General features: G+C 34.6%; 1 protein-coding gene across 2 annotated transcripts; it reads left to right on the top strand.

The window, feature by feature from the left end:
- Positions 1-27,996, top strand: LOC128239002 (E3 ubiquitin-protein ligase HACE1-like). 2 transcript variants are annotated; one of them, XM_052955401.1, is made up of 25 exons: positions 1-192; positions 1,381-1,435; positions 1,888-1,977; positions 2,322-2,426; positions 3,841-3,916; positions 5,475-5,552; positions 6,611-6,664; positions 7,117-7,199; positions 7,505-7,805; positions 8,862-8,971; positions 9,752-9,881; positions 15,009-15,165; positions 15,865-16,036; positions 16,352-16,417; positions 17,210-17,297; positions 17,738-17,965; positions 18,270-18,357; positions 18,591-18,740; positions 19,557-19,618; positions 19,794-19,928; positions 20,686-20,817; positions 22,286-22,381; positions 23,422-23,492; positions 24,939-25,052; positions 26,988-27,996. In XM_052955401.1, exons 1-25 carry the CDS (start codon positions 126-128, stop codon positions 27,088-27,090), a joined length of 2,811 nt encoding a protein of 936 aa, XP_052811361.1. In that variant the 5' UTR covers positions 1-125; the 3' UTR covers positions 27,091-27,996. The 2 variants fall into 2 exon arrangements, with proteins under 2 accessions (XP_052811361.1, XP_052811362.1); XM_052955402.1 differs by lacking the exons at positions 1-192; positions 1,381-1,435; positions 1,888-1,977; positions 2,322-2,426 and adding an exon at positions 3,066-3,087.

Raw genomic sequence — 27,996 nt, 5'->3', positions numbered from 1 at the left:
CAGATTGTGTATTTTGAAGGTTTATTATGATTAAGTTTTTCTACAAATAGCAATGACTAATCGAAGTATAATTTTGTGTCAGTCGTAGCTGAACGACCATTATTATACCTTTAACTTGATTATCCATGATGTCATTTATCCAAAGGCTTAGAAAAAGCCTAAAAAGTGCCCGGACTGTGGAACTTCCTGAAGGTAACTTTCATGAACTTATCTTTCAAATATTTTGACATTTTTTATCTGAATCTTTCGTAACAAATCATATTTAACTTTTTTGCAAATCTGCAGACCATTTACCAAATAAGTGTAGTGTGTGTGGATCAGAACCAGCCGCTCGATTAGATCAGTTGATTAGAGCACTGTGCTACAGTAGTCTAAAATAATAGACGTGTTATACGGGATTCTTCCAATCCCTAAGGATTTGCCATATCAAAAATCTAAAAAAAATCCGCCAACGTACAATTATTTGGACTATGTGCTACAGCAGTCATGGGTTCGGGCCCCACACTGGATGGACTTTTCCTCCCAGGTTTATCTTACTGGTGTCAGCAGTAAAAAGAGAGAGTGCTTTGTTCCGCCTGAAAAGTGAATTGGGGAGGAGTGTAGTGTGTATGAGCCGCCCGGTTAGCTTAGTTGTGTGTGTGTGTGTTTGCGTGTGTTTGTCTCTGTATGTTCTTTCAGAAGGCCGCATTGTAAATAAAACGTGTGTTATGTTTTTCATAATATGATGCCTTTGTCTTAATGTGTTACCTTCTTTAAATAAAGTTATTATTATTATTAATAGAGCGCTGTGCTAGTGTTCTTTTAGTCATGGGTTCGAGCCCCACACGGGGCACACTTTTCCTTAAAAATAAACAGTATTACTTTTTTACTATATGCCAAATTTAGATTTCCTGAGTACCATGCCAAGTCCCGAGTACATGTGCTTTGTTTTTTATTGTACATGAACATGTACATAATATGCATGTATAATCATCAAAGTCTACGATTTTACTTAGATTTTACTTAGTTGCTGTCCAATCTCTATTTAAAATATTGGCTCCTAGCTGTAAGTAAAGTAATGATCATCTCCGGCACTGTGAAGGCTGTGGCTACAAATACATTCACGATGCCAGCTTTGTTTATTATAGTCTCAAATAGGGCTTCCTAAAGCTAACAAGAGTTTTTGAAGATTTTTGTCCTTGGTTGTAAGGAACGAAAAAGGCAGAAAGATTTACCAGAATGCTCATTGTTGATAGGTCAGAACCTACAAATGTGTATAGCTGTTGGTCTATAGTTCTTTGTCGTCTTGCTTTTTTGAAGTGTTGAACAGCATTAAGTAATGAATATTGTTATCCAAAATTGTTTTTATCCAAGTATTGTATGTTACATATTACTTTTCAGATGACAAGGCTGCATTCTACATGCTGATGTCAATGGTTATAGGAAATCAACACAAGTAAGTTATATATACAGTGTATACAGTGATTGAAAATAAGCACAAGCCCGTAAACAAAGCAGGACAGGGCTAATATAAAAAAAAAAGTGTTGTTATGTTTATATACATAGTCTTGTAGCTTATAGCCTTATCACTATACGAATAAATAGAATTAGGGCTTATTCAGGATAATCTTAATTTTTATGCTTGATATAAACAACTGCATGTATTTCATCATACCTTATAACAGGTCACAATTACCATAAAGCCATTGACTTTTCTGAAATCATTGTAATTTTATTCTACTTCAATTATCTTTTTATTAAAAGGTTAAACTTTTGTACCTGTGTTAAAGTGATGCACTAATATATAATTATAAATGTTTGAGGCTTTATATTCTCTGTGTAAATAGATTTTATATCATAAATTAAAGTTCCTATCACATATTCCATATTGTATTTATTGTTTCAAAGGTCCATCGCAGATCTTCTATCGAGCTCCAAATTTGATGTAAATTACTGCTGTCTACGGGCCCATAAGACTCTCCTACACCACGCTGCCAAGTAGATTTCTTTTCTTCTTAACTCATAAATGATGATTATGCTTAATCTGTTAATTAAAGTACCAGGTAATTAAACTTTAAGTGACCAAAAAAGATTGTCAACTCAAAACCTTTTACACCATGCTGCCGAGTAGGACTCTTTTAAAGCTGGCCACTCTCACAGATGGACCGTTTTGACATTTTAAAAAAAAAAAATAAGTTTTATATGAAAAAAATGGAAATAAAAAGTATATATGATTATCATAAATATCATGTATAAATAATATTATACCAACCCTGACCAATACTGTGACACCTATGCTCTTTGTCTACTGTTACAGTAACATGTTGGTTGTTGTGTTTCAGCTGTGGATCATACGAGTGTCTGTGCCAGTTGTTAAAAAAGGGATCGGATGTGAACATACAGGACACATCTGGCAACACCCCTCTCCACCTTGCTGCCAGGAATGGGTAATGCTGGTTTCTACCTCTTGTGTAAAGATTCTATAGCCACAATTTTGAAATGTTACAGAAAGGGTCAGATGTTACATAATCCAGGGTATTTCTGGCAACACCCCTTTCAAACTAGCTACCAGGAATGGATAATGCTCCCTGGTTTCTACCCCATATGTAAAGATTTAATAGCCACAATTTAGCAATGTTAAGGAAAGGGTCTAAGGTAACAACCCAAGACATGTCTGGCAACAACCCTCTCCACCTCACTGCCAGGAATGGGTAATGCTCCCTGGTTTCCACCTCATATGTAAAGATTTAATAGCCACAATTTAGCAATGTTAAGGAAAGGGTCTAAGGTAACAACCCAAGACATGTCTGGCATTACCCCTCTCCACCTCGCTGCCAGGAATGGGTAATGCTCCCTGGTTTCCACCTCATATGTAAAGATTCTATAGCCACGATTTAGCAATGTTAAGGAAAGGATCAAAGGTAACAACCCAAGACATGTCTGTCAACAACCCTCTCCACCTTGCTGCCAGGAATGGGTAATGCTCCCTGGTTTCCACCTCATGTAAAGATTTAATAGCCACAATTTAGCAATGTTAAGGAAAGGGTCTAAGGTAACAACCCAAGACATGTCTGGCATCACCCCTCTCCACCTTGCTGCCAGGAATGGGTAATGCTCCCTGGTTTCTACCTCATATGTAAAGATTTAATAGCCACAATTTAGCAAAGTTAAGGAAAGGGTCTAAGGTAACAACCCAAGACATGTCTGTCAACAACCCTCTCCACCTCGCTGCCAGGAATGGGTAATGCTGCCTGGTTTCTTCCTCATGAACGTGTAAACATTTTATAGCCTAATCTACCTATGTTAAAGAAAAAATCAAATGTAACCTAAATTATCTCACACACAGTGACACTTATAATATTATAAACATTCCAAAATCGCACTAATTATGTTAAAAAAAGAATGGATTGGCAGTCATGTCTCTGATACTTTTGAGGTATTCTTATATACTGAAATATAAAATAGACATTAAAGTGTTCCAGTGAACTGAAGTTTAACTGACTGTTCTAAACCGAAAACCCATCATTTATCAGTGAAGCTATTTTATGGTGTTTGTTCATGTGTATGTATTTTTGTATGTTTGTGTCTCTAGTTCAGTGTCATTTGGGCCCTTGCCTTGTAGAGACCTGTCCTGCATTGCGTTTGACCAGGTACCTGTCCGTCCGCTGGTCCCAGGCTACTTGTGCCTCTAAAAAGGGTTTATGTTTGTGATGACTGGGCTTGCAGCAAGTGTTAACATAAAGACATCACAGAATCAAGATAAACAAATCATAAACTGGAAAACCTGAATTATTTCAAATATAATGCATGAAACAACCAGATAAACCTTACATGTTTCAAATTTATGTCTATTCTTTTTAGGCACAAGAGGTGTGTAGTGCGACTTCTTGAAAACAAGGCCAACATAAACATACGAAATAATGAAGGATTTACAATGGTAAGACGTCGATAGGTTTTTTCTGGTTAAGAAAATCTTAAAGCTGCACTCTCACAGATTGAACGTTCTGACAACTATTTTTATTTTTTGTCTTGGAACGAGCCAATTTTTTGCAAAAATCCATGCACACCAGTTATTTAAGACTGCTGGCAAAAAATTAGATCACAAATTTTTATATTTAAGATAAAAAAAGATGTTTTATGCATTTTTCTTTAACTGTTAGTAACGGTTAAAGCCATGAAACATTAATTTTTGAACGGAAATATGAAAATCTACGATCTAATTTTTTGTCAGCAATCTTATATCATTGGTTTGCAGATATTTACGCAAAAATTTGCTCCTTCCAAGACAAAAAAGGTTGTAAAAATGGTATATCTGTGATAGCGCAGCTTTAAAGCGTGTGGCCCCTTTCAAGAAAGATCTTAAGTGATCTTAGCATCATATTTTCCTTAATTTCTTACATAAGCTGTGATGGTGGTGGGAATTTAACCGGCGAATATTAGACAATTGACACAGAATTGGGGAATTATTAAAAAAAAAATCTACTTTTTTACTTTTAAGACATTATTACAGATTTAAGACATTTTAAGTTGGTACTTTAGATTTTTTTAATGCTCCTGAATTTGTTTAATTGCCTGGCCTGACATTATTACAGATTTAAGACAATTGAAGTTGGTACTTTAGATTCTTTAATGCCCCAAATTTGTTTAATTGCCTGGCTTTTTCAAGGCATTTTGAGCTATATTTGGGAACATTTATCATTTAATAAAACCCTTAATTTTGGAATAAAAAAACATTTTCTACCTCATGTGTAAATTGGGAATTCTGCATGACTTTATAAAAAAATTGTCATATCGAATGAGTCGGAATATCTGACCCATGGAATGGCTTGAAAAAGGCCTGAACTGCTAAGAACATTCACCTATGAATAACTTTGCACTTTTATAGGAGGTAATGCTGATAGCTTTTTATGAATGAACAATTATTTTCCCTATAAATAGCATAGGAATTAACATTTCTAATTAAGTAAACACAAAGGCATACTTCTGTCATGGCTAGTCATTTGATCTGGGCCATTCAACGCAATGGTCAATTATTGCTGATACGTACCCTGAGAATTACTGGCAAAGCCAATATAGGATTGTTGCTGTCATAAAAATATGATTTAAGTAAACTGCTGCAATGTATGTTCCCGTCAGGTAAATCTTAATTGAGTAAATATAATAGAAAAAATGACTTTAACGTCACGCAATGTACTTTTGATATGCAGTCGTCAAACACAGGGCAGTCTCTGTCGTCAAAAAACGTTTCAATGCTCAATGCATGTATAAATAGGTTAAAGTCTTGCAGGTGTTTGTTTCAATTGCACTTGAGTTACATTTAGGCGTTATAAAAAATCAGTGATAATTGCAGATTACTAAATGTATTTTTTAATGTTCTGCTTAAAATGATATCTCTGAATATGATATGTACGTATTTGGTTGTTTTTTAAATGGTGACATTAGAAATGTAATTTTGTATGCTTAAGTGATGTGTAGCTTGATTTTGAATGCTACAGATACACTGGCTGGCAGCCAATGGGAGGACAGAGATTCTTGGCGATGTGTACAGACTGATTGGCAACATTGACATCGAGGTCAGTTCTAGCTTTTAGTTTTATAGATCTTTTTATATCATAAATGGTTTCACAATCACAATCATGAAATAACATCAATATTTATTATATACTTTCCAGTGGTTTATAGAGATTTATCAGTGAAATTAGTTTGAAACTTTTCACTGTTTGAAATTTTAGCCCGTTCTCACATCCTGATCAAAGGTCAGTTGAACAGTACAAGATACAAGATACAAGAATCTTTATTTAAAGTTGGGTATGTGTTAACAAGAAACATTAGCTCAATGAGCTATTTTCCGACATGAATAAAAAACATACATATCAAATAACAATAACAATAACAATAACAATGACAATAACAATAACAATGAAACAACGTCAATATATATGTGTATTAGGTACCTCATTGTTGCACTCCAATAATCTGATTAGACATGTGAAATGTCATTTGACAAATGGCAAACTGTTTATTGCCAATAACAGTTTTCTCTCCTTAATACCGAAAATACATTGTATCTCATATTAATAACATTTGAAACAAACAGAGAAAAACTGTCAATATAAGGATTGATTCTTAATTTCATGCGTTCATGCAGTATGAAGCTTAGTCATGATTTTGCAAATTCCCCAAGATGTGTTTAACAGGCTTCAAATTAGCGTTCATACGGCCTGAAGGTGCGAAAATAAGTACATACATTGTATTTATGTATTGTCCAAGGTCAAGCTTACATGTATATAGGCATAGTCAAACTAGTATGGAGTGAAGGAAAACAAACACAGCTTGAATGAAAAACGGGCATTTATTTAAAATGCCATAACTGTTATTATGTATCAAAGAAGGTATTTTTGAAAAGTTTTCCAAAAAAACATATCTGGGTGGACAAAACAGCCAAAAGGAACGGCAGCCCAGAGGAATACTTCAATTGTCAGTCTGAATAATGTTGATTCTTATTGACAACTTAATACTACATTACTTTCCCTGTAAGTCTGCAGACTGCAAGATTTAAGCACAGGTCTGAATATGGTACAGCTGAATAAATAACAGGGCAGTTCTATAAATGATAGGTTTTCTATTTCAGGATGCTCAGGGCCAGACAGCTTTGCATGTGGCTTCTCAGAATGGTCATCTTTCTGTATGTATAACAGTAACATCAATATCTTCTATGTAATTACAAATGCCTTTTTACTGAAACCACAGATGTCAGCATATTTTTGTTTGCTGAAATCTTTTTTTAATCATGGTTTATTTATTTAATCCATGTGACATGCGAGAGGATTTTCGGCAGTAGTTTATTATAATTATCTGAGTATTAAATGTACATCTTACATTTACAGCAAATGTTATTGCAGATAGGCAATCATTAAGTTCTAGGCTAACTCATTAAGAATTTCAACTTTCATGGGTGTTTAAAGGTCCGCCCACTGTCACTCATCTAATACACAATCCCTGCGTCAGATTATACTTTGACAATGTATCAGCCAATATGGTTGTTTTCTAAGTCAGTTCGCTCACTCTGCCCATTCTTAATTATTAAGGTTTTAATTCATGTCATCAAACTTTTACATAATAATTTTGTGTCTTCAGATGGTCCAAAGCCTTCTTGATTACAAAGCCGACATAAACAGACAGACAAACTTTGGGTGGACTCCACTTCATTTTGCTTGCAGGTATAAAAGATATTGGGCTGTTTGTTCAGAACTTTCCCCAAAATTGATTGTTTTCCCATCCTCCCTTTAATCTGTTTTTTTGTCAGTATATATCATTTATACCATGAGACTAAATTTTATCTACTATAAAGTTCTACATGTACCATCTAATTTCTTTATATATTTTAATGAAGATTAATATTGTAGAATAATTAAATGCATATAATATCTGTAAACATACTTGTAGGTGAATCAACTTTCTCAGTGTGTCAATGTATAACTTGTATACATATATATAAGTAAGGAATTTGTATTTCCAACTGTAGCCATGGCCAGCATGAGACGGCCAAGTGCTTGTTAGATCGGGGTGCAGTGATCTCGGATGGGGAAAACCCACACCCTACAACACCAAATAGAAGCCCCAACCTCACACCAGATAGCCCCAGCCTTACAGCAGAAAGCAGGAGAGCGAGCGAAGCCAGGGGTCACATGCTCACAAAGACCCCGCTTGTTCTCTGTTTCGAAGGGGGTTACAGTGAAACTTGTGATCTACTTTTGCAATACTGGCCAAATGTTTACCAACATTTCTACAGCATATTAACTTCCAGTAATATTCCTGAAAATAAGGTAGGAAAAGAACACAATTGCAGTGTGTTTGTTTCATTATATGCACGTCTGTTTTTCGTCTGTTTGCAAAAAACATTTACCTTTGCCATAACTCAAAAACCATTCCAGATATTCAATTCTAGCACACCAGATAGGCATATCCGGTGACGTCAGCCGTGCTGGAAAATTCCATCTGGCATCCCCCCCATGCCAGATGAGTCAATCGCTGTGACGTAATACTTTTTTTTTCTTTTATTATATATTTTAAGTAACCATAATTATGAGGTTTCAATAGATGAGTGCCATAAACATTAACTTTACAAAAATATATCTTCATAACAAAACAAAATAACCCTTAAAAGACTTGATATCGAAGGAACTTATTGACGTATGCAGTGAATACAAATTACTGCGCGTCATGACATCAGTAAACATCATCGCACGCGCTTATTGGTGAAATGTACAAAACTGAGCTTCGTTATGCATTTTCTTCACCAAAAATAGAATTTAAGGTATGCTAGAAAAAATATCTATCATGTGTGTCTGTTCCGGATAGAAAAATCCGACCCTCGGGCACGCTGCGTAGCCGGTAACTCGGCAAGCCTCGTTACCTGGCAACGCAGGTGCCCTCGGGTCGGATTTTCCTATCCGGAACGAGAACACATGACAGATATTATTAATGAAACTTGGTATACAATGATTGTTATCAGAGACAATATGGTTATATACAGCAAGGCGCATAATTCTGAATTTAGTTTTTGTTCAGTTATACCTGTTTTTAAAGGATAAAAAACAAAACAGACAATCATGTCACTCCTCGTCGCTCTTGTGTTTTTGTAGTATAATTAAGCTTTGTTAGCTGTTGAAAAAACACACTATAATTAATATTTCATTATTTAATGTCTACATAATGTCTACACAAGTTATTTGATAGTTATAAAGTGTTGCATTGAATTGATGGTTTAAATGTACATTGAAGAATGAAAAAGAATATAAATGTCACATTGGGCCAGTTGAAAAATTGCCATATAATTAAAAAATATTGAATTTTAATTTCACTACATATGTGTTATATAGGTGTTGAAGGTGCTTACATACCTCTGTGTTCACCATGGTAACCAAATGACTGTGAAACTCCTCTCCAACATCTCTCAGTCTGCTTTACACTTCGGACATTCTGTGCTCAGGTATGGTATTTTATATTGTAAATACATGAAGTTTTCTCAGTAAGATCAGCTTATCAATTTAACAAAATTTACTGGACAGTTTATCAGTTTGAATGAATGTTCTATGTTTATTGAACTTAATGTTATCATCATACTCAATATTTTTTATTAGTTCGAACTGGGAGTAGTTTGTGATTGGTCCAGGGTTCATTTTCTTCTAGGTATGATCGCCATATGTACTTACTTTTATTAGTTGAAATAAATATTCTATATAAATTAAATCTAAGGTGATCATCATATCTCATAATTTTAATGATCTATGATTTTTCTTAAAACATTTAGTGATTTCTGATTTGTGTCGAAAACAAATACAATTTATTACCCCTAGTATGATATTGGACCTATAAAACAAAGTTTATAGGTCTGTGGTATGATGAAACAGGGATGTGATTGACCTGGCAGCTGGAGGGCTGAACCCATTCCGGCCATGGGTTCTTGGGGTACTTTTGGGGTCAAAGGCACACTGCCGTAGAAGAAAAACTGCCTTTTTAGAAGCTCTTTTGAGGGTTCTTCTGACTTCAAATTTGAGGCAAACTGGAATATCAACTCTAACAACCAAAAGCACACTAGTATCTTTTTTAATCAGCTAAAAACATTTTTTACATTTTTTTATGGGGAAGGGGTCCCTTGGGCCATCAGATTCGCAGAATTCCGCGAATCCGCCGACAAATGACATCCCTGTGAAACTTAAAGTAGGAAAAAAAGAGGATTTATGCAATAGTCCACATTTATCTGTTTCAGTATTTCTACAGACACAAAATCTGAAGAGAGCAATTTGTTGAGGTGTGTTCAGGTAATGTCCATGCTCCAGGCTGCAGTTTCATCAACACCAAGTGCCATTAATGGCAAGCAGCTTGAAAAAGTGTTTGAGGTATGCTCCATAAATTGTCATCAAAAATATTTTCACAACTGTAAGTTGCTGGTTTTAAAGGAACTTGCTCTGACATGTGCTTTTTGTTTGACTAAATAAAGTTTGGCTAATAATTTGGAATTTTATAACTTAGATACTGAAAGCTGGAACCCTTTAGCAAATGCTGAAGACCAAACGCTAATGGTCACTTAATTACAGTTTCGTAGTTGCCTGATTGGTTGATTGACATCATCATGTGATGTTATCAATGTATTGTTAAAAGGTCAAAATATCCATCACTTCTAAATTTTTCTAGGCTTTTAGGTTTACCTTCGTGGGTTTGCACCCTACTTAAACCAAACTACTTTTTTATACTATAATTGTATTTTTTTTGGCAATTTCGATTTCATAGAGTAAAATGATAAGTGTTTTCAGAAGCATTACAGGGAAAAAATATTTTTTGGTCCAAAAACAAGTACCTTTAAGATTGCGTTTCACTTTGACACATGAACATGTTGGCTTTCTTTGAATTGCGCTAGTAGACAAAAAAAACGAAGCAACAACTGCAAATACGTTTCGCAAGAGAGAGAAAATAACTTCACAAACAATGTAGATTTATGCAATATCAGAAATTCGGCAGACGACAGTATTAGCACTCAACAATACAATACTCTGACGTTGATACAGTTGATACAGATTGGGTTTCTTGATACCATATTTGTCGAACTAAGTCCAAGCTCGACACATATATGTATTCTTATGTAGTTTGTCTGAACATTGGCTTTTACGGCATTATTCCTACGTGCTTAAAATCTTAAGCAGTGCCTTTGAAGGCACAGTTAATCTACAACCACATGCATCATTAAAATTAAACTCTACAACCGCATGTGCCGTTAAAATTTAACTCTCTAATCGCATACGCCGTTAAAATGAAACTATAACTGCAAGCGCCGTTGAAATTAAACTCTACAGCCACATGCGCCATAAAAATTAATCTCTACAACCGCATGCGCCGTTGAAATGAAACTACAACCACATGCGCCGTTGAAATGAAACTACAACCGCATGCGCCGTTGAAATGAAACTACAACCACATGCGCCGTTGAAATGAAACTACAACCGCATGCGCCGTTGAAATGAAACTACAACCGCATGCGCCGTTGAAATGAAACTACAACCGCATGCGCCGTTGAAATGAAACTACAACCGCATGCGCCGTTGAAATGAAACTACAACCGCATGCGCCGTTGAAATGAAACTACAACCGCATGCGCCGTTGAAATGAAACTACAACCGCATGCGCCGTTGAAATGAAACTACATTCGCAGCATCTATATGGGCGAAGTGTATTTTCCTTGCTCAAATGACCCGATGGATTTTATCAAAATTTAAGTGATCATCTAAACGATTTGCTGTCTACATTCGAAACCGGAAGTAAGACTTATTTAATGTGCGACTTTTATCCTCTTTCGCCATCGGACCCTATTTTATACGCAACCGCAACACATACATATCGAAGATAAGTAAGAAATGACCAGTGAAATGTATACCTGAAGCTTCTTCACCTTCATCACTGGTTTGAATGCCACACCATCGTAGACGAGAATATGGTGTCGTCTGCCCGCGATTGCTTCATTGAACGTGCTACACCTCTAAATGTTTACAGACACATGTCCGTATTTCTTTTCATTATCATAGAAAAATTCATCGACCTCCTCATTGACTTCTGAATTGCATATAATAAATAAAGCATAAATGAATATTTAAATGAACAATTTACAAACTGTCTGTCTTACTTTAATAACTATACATGATTTTTTCGTCAAATGCATATAACCAGTGTGTGTATACCACGTGATGAATTACGTCATGTATGCTACCTCGAAAGGCAACATGATGCTTAAAATGAAGACTTGAAACAAAGATAACTTTTCTTTTGCTACACCATTTTAAATGAAAAAGGGGCAGTCTATGCTATTTGCTATGCATATGAATAAATCGGATGAAAAAGAGCGGGTATTTATAACATTCGTTGTCAAAATTACAAATTTCTCACTTAGTTGAAAATATTCACTAAGATGATTTTTTATTACGGCCCCTGGTAAAAGACCGTAGGCGGGGCTTCGTAAGCGGCGTAGACTGCGCTATGTTTCATTTTAAATAGTGAAGAAATGGTGAGGTCATCTTTGTTCAAAGTTTTCATTCGAAGCATAATATTGCCTTCCGACATTGCATTTATGACGCAATTTGTCTCGTGGTAAACACACACTTATGCACCAGCCAATTGTTTCCATACTGGAATACTGCAGTGCGATTTTTTATTCTCCCTTGAAAGGCGCTCGAACAGTTTGGACAAATGCTGGTTGTCCTCGAAAAGTTGACGTGTACATACACTGTCGCCTACGAAGAGCGGCGAATGAGTTCGAATGAAGTGAATTTGATTGTTGGACTAAATTGGTTAATGCAAACCCAATAAAAGAAATACAACTCCTGTTGAAATGAAGCTAAATAATAAAAACAGTTACTTCCCCTGACGATATTTCGACCGGTTGGAGTCAGTACTCGGCCACGCTCTATGCTGTTTCGAAAAAAAAACCCGCAGCTTGATACATTCGGAGCTCCTCGGCCATTTTATCGAAAACAACCTCGGATGTATAAGGATGGTTTACACACTCAAAAAGTGGTACGTTTAAGTCCGCTGCAAGTAGATCGCGTAGTAATTTTATTTAGCAGTTACACTTTGTGACTTAACTCTTGGGATTCTTCATTATGTTTGCTATAATACAATTCAATGACAATAAATTTAAACTTAGATCAATAAATACAACTCTAAAACACTACATTTAACTAATGATATAATTCAAAATTTTACGAACTACTTCAACAGATGTACCGGCATACATCCGAGGTTGTTTTCGATAAAATGGCCGTGGAGTTCCGAATGAGCTTGATAAAGTTGTCTGTGAAAAAGTCGAACACGAGCTAGAACAGTTTCTTGAATACTCGTCGGACAATATGTTTTGTAAAAGGATTATCAGCCCGGTCACATCTAACGAGTTGTCAAAAAAAATGAAAAAAATGTTTCCAGTATGCCAAATGGTGAAAGTGGTTCTACTGACAATAGTACTTATAAACATTTGAAGTTTAATGGCAAGTAAGTAATTGAATGACCTTCAATGAAATTTAAAAAAAAACACACTAAAGGAATTTAAAGAAAGTATTACTGTGACATTGCTCAAAGTATATGGCAAAGCTAGAAACAGCCTCGATAGCTTCAGAGCAATTCGCTTTTGCCCCTTGGTTTCAAATTTATTCGAGATGGTCTTTTAAGCGCTTTGAAAAAAAAACGTTTCATCCATTTCATTAGTGCTTCCTACAAGGCAAATCTTTAAACCGGTATAAATATTATACCAGTAAACATAAGGCTACTGCTTGGAACGGGCAGCCCCTTGTAAACTAGTTTTGGGATGCTTTGAAAGCGTTTGATAGGGCATGGACCAGCGGTCTCCTAAACAAGTTGAATCACCCAGTGGTACAGGGAATGAGTCTGAGGATTGTTTACGGTTAGTTACTAGGCCCTACGAGCCGCATCAACGCCTTTGGACACATGTCCACGTTTTTCTCCATATAATTACAGGGAACACACCAGGGTAGCATTTGTTCGCCGTTTTTCTACACAGTGTTCGTAAACGACCTGCTTAACAACATCTCAAATTATGTATCCTGTATCAATGACTCTTATATGTGTGCTCTAACCCAAGCTGACGATAGTGTCCTTCTGTATCCACACACCAACACACCACTTAGAATATGTCAGCGATATTCGAAACAATGGCGTTATTCATATGTTGCATCGAAACGCGCAATACTTAAATGCATAGTAAAAGAACTTTGAACTCAAAATGCTTCTACTGAAAGTTACATCGCATAAAGATTTAGAAAGTGTACAGCATAAATAAAAAAAAAAACTCCAGTTGATTTGGACGCCGTTCGTCATTCGGCACGAAGTACACTCTTCGGATTCTCCACTTCTACGCTTAAATGCTCGAATCCCATCACTCTACCAGTCTGTATCCATAAGGCGTGTTGCCCCGTGCATTCGCTGCTTGTGACTTATGGAACAATTTGTCTCTGACAGATCTTTGGCACTTCGAAGTCACCCATCATTTTTGTTTAAAAATCATAAAAAGTCTTCCCTATCTTACTCGCTCCACCAAGGACCTTGGTTTATCCAGGATCTGGACACAATATTTGAAAATATGGCCTCTCAAACTATCTTTACAGTTACATGTCAAGAGTATCCTTTCCGTCCAAAAAACATGCAGAAACGAATTTGTAAAGCTATGAATATCGGCGCGGCTGCACAGAATGAGAGCAAATGCAGACTCCACTAGATATCGCCAAGTCCAAAACCAGCTGATCCTGATATAAAACATTGATTTTCGATTGTGCCAAAATGTTATGCAAGCCATGGGACCATTCTTATATTGTCTGAATCTCCATTAATGCTCCTTACATAAACTTTTGATGACGAGATTATTATTTATATTCAATAATCAAATTCTTAAATCAGATTAAATGTTTAGTTTTGTCTAGACGTTTCCTTTCTTTAATAACTTGTGTGTACTTTGTATTAAATACCATAAAATTGTGTATTGTATTGTTAAATAATGTATTGTACTCTTACGAAATGGATTAATAAAAGCATTATTAAAATGTGATACATGCCTGTGTCTTATTCTTTAAAGATGCACTCTTACTCTCAAATCAGATTTACCATATTTAGTACAATTGTTTTAATATACCATAAAGATGAATAAATGTCGGAAACAATGGTTCTAATGAAAGATACCCAGTTTAATTTGAAATAAAGGTACAGAAAACCCACTATTCTACCTTATGAGACGATAGAAGATCAAAGTTAATCTTTTAGCATTCACCGATCATTTGATATAAGTGAACTTTCTGCTATTAACTTACAATCGTGTTATAAATTTTCTGTTTGTTCTACATGTGTTCATAATGTCTTACAGTTGTTTACATAGAAATTAGAAAGTGATAGAGACTGTTTGGGTTCTCCACTACATTCAAGCCGAGGCTAGTGCCAAATTTGATTTGTTAAAGACAGTCAGTCTTTTTCATTTTTAGCCACTTAACCAATTGTGGGAGTTGTTAAGAAACTGGATGCTTATGCTAGAAGTGGACTTCAAGAATGAGGCTGAGCGAATCGACGGAACATGTGACAACGTTGAAAGGACACAGTCATTACCCCCCACGAAGATTCATGAGGATAAGGAAACTGAAGGCAAGATGCGGTTTCAGATAAAAACAACAACATCACTTTAATAATTTTCTTTTGGTTGCTATGGATGGTTTCTTTGTTTGGGTTTCCTTATATTTTTGTCGCCTGTGACGCATGGCAGATACATTGCGATTACGTTGTCGTCTGCATCGTCGTGGGTGTCACTTTCCGATCAATCATTTTTGAGAGACTTGATTTAGAGTCCACATACTGTGTTTTCACATGATCAGTAAATAACGCCTTTTTATTTTTGGGCCCAGTAGGTCAAAGGTCAAGGTCGTGATGACATTTATTAAGAAATAGGTTTCATACCAATTACTTGTGAATGATTTGTTCAATAGTATTCAAACTTTGTAAATACAACAATGTACAGTTTGGATCAGTAGGTTAATGACAGTTACCTTTTCTGGAGTTTTGCTTTATATATACACGACACTTGATCCTCATGGGTAATAAGATAACTGACCGTAACCAGAATATAACCAACATGTATTTTGAGGTCAAAGGTCGAGGTCATGGTTTGAAAATACATGTATGTATACAATTTGGTAAGTTTGGCGTTGCTTACAGGCGACACATCAAATTCACAAAAATGTATTTTCTGTTTTTCTTTCGTTTTGTCTATGAAAATGATTATATGAAACCTCGAATGAAACATAATATGAAATAATATATTCAATTATCTTTCTTACTTGTAAGCAGGATCAAAGGTCACTAGCAATAGGGACAAAGACTCTGGTGCATCCTTACGCCACGCATTGAGCAAGGCGGCGGAGAACAGTCGCGATGTGCTGGAGGTGATGCCGCCTCGTTTGTGCGCCGTTATACACGCATTTTACGTGGTATGTTCATCATCAACGCAAAAAGGAGACAGGTAAAGATGTTTTGTTGATCTTTGTTGATCGCTAAAGATGTTTTGTTGATCGTTAACAGTCTTGGTTGTAAGGTTGTTGTTGTGTTGGCTTCCTGGATACTTCGGAAACTTTTATGAAGATGATTTAATTATTAATGGTATCAAATCTTGTAACGATGTAAAACTAAAATACATAATACTATTCACGACGATGAATGATATATATTGTCTTACATACGCAATTCTCATTGGCTTAAACGTATGATGGCTGATTGCAATTTTTCCATAGTTCTTGTGTTCTTTTATGGACAGTGCATGTTCTGTATTATATTACAGTGTGTCCACAGTTTTCGAAGAATTTGTCAATAAAAACGGACATGTTTTAACGTCTCTTGTTCAAAGGTAAGTTTTGTCTGAACTACATTTGAATTCTATAAACCTATTAAGCATGGAACTATTTGATGGACTCCTATATTGATGTACGCGTATTGATGGTTGACATATTGAGCAGCAAAAATAGCTGAGAAGAGGTTCAGAGCTTCTTTCTTTACACTTTCTTGAAAGTTCATTCTATGTATTGCTTATAAGATATCCAATCCTATATATGAATAGGGGTTGGTATTAATTATTGTCCTTATAAAGGGAGGTGAACCGTATTTAAGCTGGTATGCTGGTGTCTCTGCTAAATACCATTTTGTTGTAATATTACCTTTTAACAAGTCAAGAACCTTTAGACTATTTGAAGGTTAAATTTCTAATTGACCAGTCGCCAGTAATCAACCAAACAATCAAGTTGATAATTAATAGCATTATATTTAAAAGTATATATAAGCTAAATTAAAGCCATGTTTAAATTATCCAATGGATTATCTGGTAAACCTACGCCATGCGATCTTGACATGTAAAAAAATGAACACACATGGGAGCTTAGCAACATATAGTCTATGGTCAAAGGTTGTTTGTTAGAGGTGGTCAAAGTAATCCATTGGATGATTCAACCATGGGTTATTATATATAGAAGAAATATCACTCCTTTATTAGTCAGTTGGATGGTCGAATGTCAACAAGCGCCGTGTTAATTGCTTTAACGATTTGTTAATTTGAGATCATTAAATTCTTATGAAAATACATTATACTAGTTGTCATACATTGCTAAATCCCTACATGTGTTATTCAATACTATTTTATTTTCAGAGATCCCACTGTTATATTTGACCACTTCCATTTTCTGCTGGACATCCCCCAGCTGTTCTCGCATTTTATACCTATTATAAGGAAACAGGTAATCTTAATTTGTATTAGATCATTAAAGCTGCACCCTTACAGATGGACCGATCTCAAAGATTGTTCCAAGATTAAAGAAAATATAAGAAGTAGCCAAACAGTTAATCGGTGAGAGTGCAGCTTTAAATGGGTATTGTATATAACTGAAAATGTTTGTTCTTTTAATTCAATACTAACAATTAAGTTGGGGAATAATTGTAGCTTGACCCCTCTAGGTGAATCTAAAACCATCGTCTGCAATTCAAGTAGTACAATTCATAAAATATTATCGATCTTAACAAAATATTACTAGAAGAAAAACGAATATAACAAGGATATGGCTTTATAAAAATGTTAAAATACACCGAAAACTACATAGATTATTATTATAAGTGGATAAAAACTACATAGATTATTATTATAAGTGGATTTGCACATACACTTTATTTACCTTTGCAGCCATTTGAAGCTCGTCGTCAATGGTTTTACGAAAATTTGAAAAAAGAACAGGAGATGGAGAGTGCAGCAAGGGGAGACAATTCAAACTCCAGCTCTCCAGATGAGGATGACCTACTTATCGTTCAAAGAGACAGTTTGTTTCAGAGCAGTTGCGACCAGGTTCTACAAATGAATCCGGATAGATTGAAAAGAAACTTTAATTTACGTTTCCAGGGAGAGGAAGGAATGGTATTTGTGGCTTGTGTTTTGTTATATGGTGTAAAAGGGTTGATTAGGAATGTTTACTATAATGAATGAGTTTATATGGAAAGTACCTATAAAATACCTACAATTTCGCTGAAATTTTCATAATAAATGTAATCCAATAATGTCTTGGTGGCTATATATTGCTTAATTGGTCGTGTATTTTATACTAAAAACATACACAACATGTACATTTACCAACATAAATTGGTTTTATATTCGACCTAAATATCCACATTACTGGATTACGATATTTAGAACTAAAATTATACTTGTTTTACGTTGTAAGGGTCAAGGCGTGGTGAGAGAATGGTTCAACGTGCTGTCGAAAGAAATCCTCAATCCCGACTACGCACTATTTACACAGTCTGCTGATGGTATGACTGTTCTGTCTTGTTTGAAATGTTGTAATTAGATATAAGTATTTCAATGTCTTTGGATTAAATGTATTGTATATGTTCTGATATTGGGTACAATCCAGTAGACTAATTGCATTGTTTTTGATAGGATCTATGCATTAAAATGTGATTGTTTATCTTAAATGATTCAAACATAAATTACTGAAAACCGTAAACAGTATTAATCATTAACACTTTTAATTTCTGTCCAGGCTGTACATTTCAACCGAACAGCCAATCAGCGGTGAACCCAGACCACTTGAACTATTTCCGGTTTGCGGGCCAATGTCTCGGCCTGGCCCTTTACCACCAGCAGCTCATCAATGCCTACTTCACACGGTCTTTCTACAAACATATCCTCGGTGAATTTCAATTTTATAATATCAAACCAAATTCTTAAAATCACTTTGTCTTAGATAAAAAAATGATAACTAATGTGGAATGTTTGTATTTTGAATGACAAAACATTTATACTCCTTTTCAAGTGTATTTTTTATTTTTGCTTACTAATTAACTCGATGCTTAAGAGATAACTTAATAGTCATCAATATTTATATGGAGTTAACTTAATAGTCATCAATATTTATATGGAGTTAACTTTATATGGAGTTAACTTTATAGTCATCAATATTTATATGGAGTTAACTTAATAGTCATCAATATTTATATGGAGTTAACTTAATAGTCATCAATAATTATATCGAGTTTACTTAATAGTCATCAATATGTATATGGAGTTAACTTAATAGTCATCAATATTTATATGGAGTTAACTTAATAGTCATCAATATTTATATGGAGTTAACTTAATAGTCATCAATAATTATATCGAGTTTACTTAATAGTCATCAATATGTATATGGAGTTAACTTAATAGTCATCAATATTTATATGGAGTTAACTTAATAGTCATCAATATTTATATGGAGTTAACTTAATAGTCATCAATAATCATATGAAAAACTACAGAATCAAGTCCAGTTGTCGAATGTTTAAACAAAAACCCCGTTGCTCAACACAGATCAACGCCAATAACACAGAATAGCAAAACAAACCTCAACAAACCAGAAACATGTAACAACATTTATAATTACAGTCAAGAGCCAACAATTTGTATTAAAGCAAGTTTTGTCTAGTCCAAATTTCCTATTTGGCATGTCATAGATCTTCATTTTTAGGTGTTCCTGTAAACTACACTGATGTTGCGTCAATCGACCCCGAGTATGCGAAGAACTTGCAAGTAAGCTGCTTATTTTATATCCGATGATTTGCTATTCATTGCCTATAGCGTACCTAATGTTATGACAACAGTAACCTATCGAAAATATCTGCAGTATTATTATGTTATTTTTCCCAGTGACCTATGTATCGTTGGTGATCGGCTATCAACTTAATTGTGTGCTGTGTTTTTGCAGTGGATTCTGGACCACGAGATATGTGACCTTGGCCTTGACCTGACGTTCAGTGTGGAGACGGATGTGTTCGGGGTCATGGAGGAGATGGAACTCAAACATGGGGGCAGGGGCATACCCGTCACAGACAACAATAAAGTATATATAGAAATGTCCCGTGTTTGCGACGCAGTACCAATGTGGGAGTTTCTCAATACATTTATACTAATATTCTCCTAGACCGATTGAAAAGCGCAACTGTATTGTGGAACAAGAGAAATATGTAATGTAGCCTGTACAATGCAGTAAAGGCTTAAACTACGAACATCTTTTTACAAAGCAGATGTTTTGTTTAACCTTGTGATGGGGTTTATTTAAGTAGGGTATAAGTATTTAAAATATCGACTATATGTGGAAATTGAGTACATGTATACGTTAGCGTCGTCAATCCGTTCTTTACCGCGTCTTTCTTTTATGCGCGTACGACAAAATCTGTTAGATCAAGGAATTCAGTTGATTATTAAATCGCAAGTGCCAGAAATCGATTTGAAAATTTCAACTTGCAAATTCAACTTAACATACTGGAACCTTTTCTGCCAAACCATTATTTTGTTTTGAAATAATATCGGCAGCCATCAGTAAATGTTATGATGAAAAGTAGATCATTCAACACGTTCGCGTGATCAGATGGCCCCTTCGAAATTACTTAAGATTGTAATAGTGCGACTGTGATGAATTTGCTTATTTGTATTGTAAATAAAAATGAGTTTTCACACTAAATGTGAAATTAGGTCATGCCTACTGGGGGTGAACCTGTAATTTTCATTGTATTTATGTCCTGATCTGTCCCAACAGCGGACGTTTTACGTATAACTAATTTAAATGTGTAATCTGTTATTTACGAAACTATTTCCAGACCGAGTACGTTCAACTGGTGACGGAGCTACGGATGACGAGAGGCATCCAGCCGCAGATTGACAGCTTCCTCGAAGGCTTTAACCTGTACATTCCACAGAAACTCGTGCGCCTTTTCGACGAATATGAATTGGTTTGTGGGATCCAAATGATTTTTCTTTGGTCACAAATGATTATCAAAATATCTGAATGGCAGAAAAATACCATCTTTCGAAAATAAGACAGCATGGGGACTTAGTCGATTCAAACAGCTTCTGTAATTTATCTGAGACGTTAGCTACTTTACCGCACACAGTATTATATTAAAACGGATATTTATTTATCAATACCGTATTTAACACATACACTAATAGAGCATTGTTTACATAATTATTAATTACATATTCTGTCACCCTGGTGCAACACTTCAAAAACTGCATATTGAAGTTGAAAGCAGATATTGAGTTCTTGATTTAATTTTGCCATATTTGGCTGTATTACTGAAATACCACGTGAGTTACAACATGTATTAATAAATAAACTTTAATCTTTGTTGTTTTGTACGTTGCGCGTCTCTCGTTTAGCGCATGTCGACTTTGTAACCTCAAACAGGATAGTCGTTAATGCTATGTCCACCGAGTTTGTCCCGTTAGTTTTCATCGTATTATACATGTAGTAGCATGATGGACCGAAAACAATAATGTGCGAGAATGTTGTCATTGCAATGCTAGAACATTTTTGCCATTTATCTAAATTATTGAATAACCTGGCAATGGAATGAATACAAGGACACGCTTTTTTAAAACAAAATTCCCCTATCACAAAAATTCATGTGATAGAGTGGCGGACGAGGCCGGTAACGCTTCGTGCCAGAGGATCGGATTTTCCCATTAGTGCTTGAAGCACATGCCTAAAACTGTTTTCATGCAAACCTTTCACTTTCAAATTGTTTTCTGATTGACATAAGATACCGTGTTGTACAGTTCAAAATAACACTCGTGCGTCATTCTTTATCGACGCACAGTAATTTGGAATCACAGTTGATATTCAAATGGTCCGAAGAACGTCGCAGTTTACTGAGTTAGACGTTTTCCTTTCAAATGTTTCAAAAAAAATTGAAACGTCTTAAATTAAATTGCATAAAATAATTCAATTTTTTTTTTCAAATTGTAGCGTTATTGCGCATGACTCATCTTCAGCCATGGGAATTACAATTTATTTTTTAGCCTTTGAAACACTTGTCCTGTATGCAATGAACTATGTTCTTGCTAACGGCTCACACAATGTAATATCTTGTAGCAAAGTTCCTAAAATGTATGTCTCACTGTCATATTACAAATTCCTCTTCTATATTAAAGAATAATAACAAAAGAGTAATAACCAATAGAACACGTGAAAAAGTTTTTAACCTGTTCGTCTCATTTTCATTCTGCAAATGTCACTTCTAAATCTAAGAATAATAACAAATAAGACACATAAACAAGTTTCTTAACTTGTTTGTCTCTTTTTCATATTGCAAATTCCACTTCTATATTTAAGAATAATAACAAAAAAAACATATGACAATGTTCCTTATGTGTAAGTCTCATTTTAATATTGCAAATGTCATTTCCATATTGAAGGAGTTGCTTCTCTCAGGAATCCCAGAGATCGACATGGCGGATTGGAAGGCAAATACTACCTACGTGGACTGTGATATTGACACGCCCGTTGTACAGGTATGAAATTACACTGACAACCAATGTGATAATGAGTTGTTTTGGAACTGGACATGGTGTTTGTTGCAAGCCAAGGGGAAATAAAGTGAAATAACTTAACTCGTAGTTAGTAATGACGCTAATGCCACTAGGTTTGAAACAATTTAAAGATGCGCTCTTACTCCCAGATAAGATTTACCACAATTAATAATATTGTTTTAATGTTCCGAAAAGGATGAATAAATGTTGAACAAAATGGTTCTTAAGAAGGATATCGAGTTTTATTTGAAAGAAATGAGCATAATACACGGTATTTTTACCTTATGAGACTAAAGTAGACTACAGTAAATCTTTAAGCATTCACCAATCATTTAATATTTTTGCGCTTTCTGCTATTAAATACACGGTTACAATCTTGTTATCAGTAATTAATATTATCAATAAATGCATTCTTTAGTAAGTAGTTAAAGGTTTATCAGTCAAAATTGATGTCTGTTATACATGTGTATGATGATTTTGAATAAGAGTATCACTTTAAAAAGAAGACAAAAATAGACACATATTATTGTGAAAACTTACTTTCTTTTACCTAGATATTACTTGTTCATTACTTGTGCTTTGCTTTCTTAGTCAGAAATAATAAAAAAACGCTTCCATTTATACCGGATAAATTCATATTGTCATTTAATGTTATGCATTGAATTAAAACGAAAATAATAATTCACTATCATAAAAAATATAAAAATATATAATAAACATGTATCAACTGCTGATGTATATAAAATATGTTCATCCGAAGTTTTACCGAAACCTTTGATTATTAACTTTTATCACTGGTTCAAATTTTCTCATGCAAATCAAGTATATCGGTTAAAAGTATGGATTTCTTTGACGACTGTCGTAAATTACGGTAGACTTTACGTCAAAGGGCGATATCGCTGCAATATTTTCCGATGGAAATATCGTTAACGTCTTTACCAATTCCCGATTTTACATTAGAGGACATCATTTCATTTTAATGTTACTTCACATCAAAGAAGGGTATTTCTTCTTTATTCCAGTGGTTTTGGGAGTCGATGGCGGAATTTTCTGAACAAGAGCGCGTGCTAATGCTGCAGTTTGTCACGGGAAGGTATAAAACATATTGTAATTGTATTCCCTATGACTTAAAATGTTGAAATGTCAGCAATGCTCGTCATCGCAGTTTTAATTGTTTCTGTAAATGAAAATAAAAGGTTGCCTTTGCCATGATCAAAGAGTTTAGTATCTGCTGTTTGGTAACCAAAGAGTGTCCTGTTTTTAATTCATGCATGTGCTGAGCTTTAAATGCAGCCATTACTTCCATTGTTTCAGATATTACCCGAGAAAATGTTACTGATATTTATGTGTTTAAAATCAAAGCTTTCATCTGTTCATTACGTGGAGTAACTAGATTTTATAAAATGAAATACTACTAGAATTTTTTTTATTGCGAAACTATGAACGATTTAAATAATCATGATGTTGTTTAATGGCTTTCGTTAACTTGTCTCCGTCATAATGTTCCGCTTTTTTGCAAGTGCAATTTCTGTCAAAGAAATAACTATATCATCCTTTGTTTAAGTGTTGTTGTTTTTTGAGGTACGAAATATCTGAGTAACCTTTCAGTTCTAATTACACTGTGTCACAAGCATGCCAAAATATTGATGTGCACTGGGCTTGTTCATGAAATGTATACGATAATCAAGCCTACGTTTTTTTTTAAATAATTTGACAATTCGTTTTTAAATAATTCGTTTTTAAATACTTGAGCCTCATTTGCGGCGTCCGTAGATATTTTAAATCGAAGCTTACTCAAGACAGATTTAAAAAAAAATCATCTCTAATTCAATTATACACTTTTTAAAAGTCATCACTTACTCAAGCGTACCCAGTGAGAAACTCCATTCAGATCACGGTTTTAGCAACCTCCAAGGAGGACGAGGTCAACCAAAATCTGCATTTGCCTTTTATCATTCATCTTGCCAACCATGCACGGTTTATTAATTGATCAGACAATATCACGCATGATACACATTCTTCATAATTATGGCTAGTTCCAAGTTACCGTTTGGTTGGTTTTGCAAGTAAGCGGGAAGATGATGTCTCTAGTACCCATCAGCCATCAGCTATTTACCTGACCAATGACGAACGCTTTATTTATATATTACGTACTCCTTCAAGTTCCAAGCTACCGATTGGTGTTTAAGTAAGTTAGTTGGAGAAGGAGGTCCGTAGTTTCCATCAGCCATCGGCCATACATCTGACCAATTATGAACGCTTTATTTATAGATTACGTATAAATAAAGTTCCAGGCAACCTATTGGTGTTTTAGTAAGTTAGTTGGAGAAGGAGGTCCAAAGTCTCCATCAGCCATCTGCCATACATCTGACTAATTACGAACGCTTTATTTATAGATTACATATACATTTTACTTAATTATGGGTTGTCCCAAACTACCGTGTTGCTGGTTGTCCGTAGTATCCATCAGCCGTACATTTGACCAATTATCAACGCTTTATTTATAAATCACGAATACATTTCACCTAATTATTTCCAGTTCCAGGCTGCCGTTTGGTGGTTTTAGCAAGTTAGCTGGAGGAGGAGGCCCGCAGAAATTTTCTATCAGCCTTGTGCCATACACACATGACCTCCTACCGTCTGCCAGCACATGGTGGGTTCCTTGAGCGTCATATATGTATTTATATCATTACAAAGAGCAATACTGTTACTTAATACCAAGTCTGTTTATTCAAGGAGATTTTTTTATCACCTGATCATACTGTATTTCCTTTCCATACTAGTCACACTTGCTAACAAGAATCCCGTATTTTTTTCCATTTTGGTCCACTTACGAAAGAAGTAAACTAAGTCAGATGAAAAAAGTTGAGCGTTACTAAGGCACAACTTTTGGTTCTGTAAATAAGTAGAATTGTTTAAGACAAAATCTGTAACCGTATGGAAGGATTTAGTATAAATTTATTAGAGCAAAATAAGTATTAAAGCATTGCTAAGTACAATTTAAAATGCATTTATTCTGGTACCCTCTATGGAAAGTCATGTTTCCGTATTTTTACAGGGAAATACAAAACATTATTAATGTACTGTAAAGAACAATGTTTAAAAACCTACTTTTATTTAGTATAGATTATTGTGTTGAAAACTGGCGCACATGGTTGACTTATAACTTCATACCAAATGTTGTTGCTTTTAAATGATCAAAGAAAATGAACACATTTATGTGTAGGACGGTTTCATCAATACTTACCAAGATAAATAATACCAAAATACGAAACTTTCTTTCATGCTTTACGATGAAATATGGGGTTTTAACAGTGAAATAACAACAGTGAAAATATCAATTTGATATTTTCACTGCAAAATAAGGAGTGAAAATATCAATTTTCAGAACTACTTTTAAAATCCTTTGTTGTTACATGTACTTGCCTTCGTCAAAACAGAACACTGGACTTCAGTAAATTATGTCAAAAAATGTTTAAAAAAATAAAGAAATATTTTATAAATTTAAATAAATATATAATTGGAAATTAACAACGTACCGTTTATTACCGGTTATCCCGTTTATCAAACATTTTACTGATCTTTGAAGCCGAATGTTCGAACATTTGCTTTCATTCCAAACAAATTACAGACAAAAACAACTGTTCGAACATAAATAAAATTTTATATCATCGTTCAAATGTATTTTGAACTGTTAACCGTTGTAGTACGTAAAATGAGCTTCCTGGAGAATTCACACAACAATTTATAGATAGATCCGATATTTTTTACCCCACCCACATCTCAAAATGTGTCAACAAACTAGCGTGGCATTTACTCTTCCGGAAAACAAACATTTTAAAGCGAAACAGACTGGTCTCTGACAGTAAGATGACTGAATATTAACTTACTTTAAAAACACGCGTATATCCAGTCTTAAATTAAGAAGAATGGTTAAAATCCAATGAGTATCCACATTTGTTTTGCTGACACATTTGACCTTCCAAATTTTCATTCTATAAATAGCGGCGTAGTAATTTGGTTAAAATAAAAAGTGTTTTCATTATTTTTTGGAACATTAGTGCACTAATAATACTTCATGTTTACTTTTCATAAAGCTTTGCAATAAAAAACGAGCGAATATTAAGCAATAAGAACGAATAGCAGAGAACTATTTCTCAGCAAACCGAAAGTAGAAAAGTTGACAGCTATAATTATGCATGAGGGGCGCCCCACGGGTAGCGGCGTAAAGCCCACCCTTTTCAAAAAAGGGGGTAATTCATAAATAAATAAAAAACAAATAAAACTCCGAAAATAAGCATAAAAGAAACAGAAAATTTGTTTATTTCAGTGTAAGATCGTATTTAATTTCACTCGTGATCATAAAAAAACTACATTTTCACTCGTGGCTTCGCCACTCGTGAAAATATGTTTTTCTATGACACTCGTGAAATAAAATACGATCTTACACTGAAATAAACAAATATCCTCTATAGATTTATTTTATATTAATGAAAATATCAGCGAGCTTATAGCAGAAGCATTTCGTGACACAAGTGGCTAACTTTGTATGTTACGTTTTATTGAATTGTGTCCATCTTTCTTTCAGCATCAACTTTTTTAGACTACCCAACTACCCGACCAAAGATCTCACCCGCGAAAAACTGTCTGTCGCTTTGCAATGTGGAAGCCAGGGCTACGCGTTGGCGTAAATGACATTGACAATTTCGGTTTTGAAAAGGACGAAGCATTTTTCTATTAACAAAATAATAATATCCATAGATACGTTTGCAACGGTCATTCAATTTCAAAGCTAGTGTCAGCTTGTTATACAGTTTGACGATATTAACAACGCATCTTTTGGAAAAGGCGAGGCTTTTTTTCTGAAAGAAACGTTGAAGAAAAGACCATTGAAGGACAACAGCAAACTCTTTAGTATGGCTGACTGACAGTTCTGATTTGGGATTTTTTCTTCGTAATGCAAAATACAACATCAAATCCTCTGGGGTTGCGGACTTTGACAGCAGCGATGTTAATCAGGCTGAGAATGTTCTCTTTTGAAAAAGTCGAAGATAACCAAATGTTTTCACATGGAAATGTCACATCCTACTTCTCACAATCGTGAACGTTACGGATTTACCTATGGTTAATGGCAAAATTATATATTATTTTTTTCTTCAAACTTGGAGAAATGATTTTCGAAATACGTTTTATTTCATATTTTAATAATGGTAGTCGGTAACCGATACAATGAAATATTGTTAATTGTTATTTCTGTTTGCTCTCAGAGTATCACTTGTTTTTATATTGCGTTGTTTATTTATAGGTTATCATAATAAAATCGATCTGTTAAACTATTTTCGATATTTAAGAAACTTTTTTCATTAATTTAGTTAGAAATGATAATTTTGTTATTTTATATATATTTTTGTTATGAATATTGTTACTAGTATATTTAACAACATTTTTCTTGTGTAATGGCTCTAGATTTAGTTTGTTCGTTTATTTTAAATAGACACTCTTTCACTGTGATATATTATTTATCTATGCATATCGATGACTGTATATTTATTCTTGTTATGATCGATCTCTCGAGAATAAAACATTTTTTAAATTCA

The sequence above is a fragment of the Mya arenaria genome, chromosome 6, assembly GCF_026914265.1.
Source record: "Mya arenaria isolate MELC-2E11 chromosome 6, ASM2691426v1".
Lineage (NCBI taxonomy): Eukaryota > Metazoa > Mollusca > Bivalvia > Myida > Myidae > Mya > Mya arenaria.
Note: the sequence above shows the minus strand (reverse complement) of the source record. Positions and strands in the feature narration are given on the sequence as shown.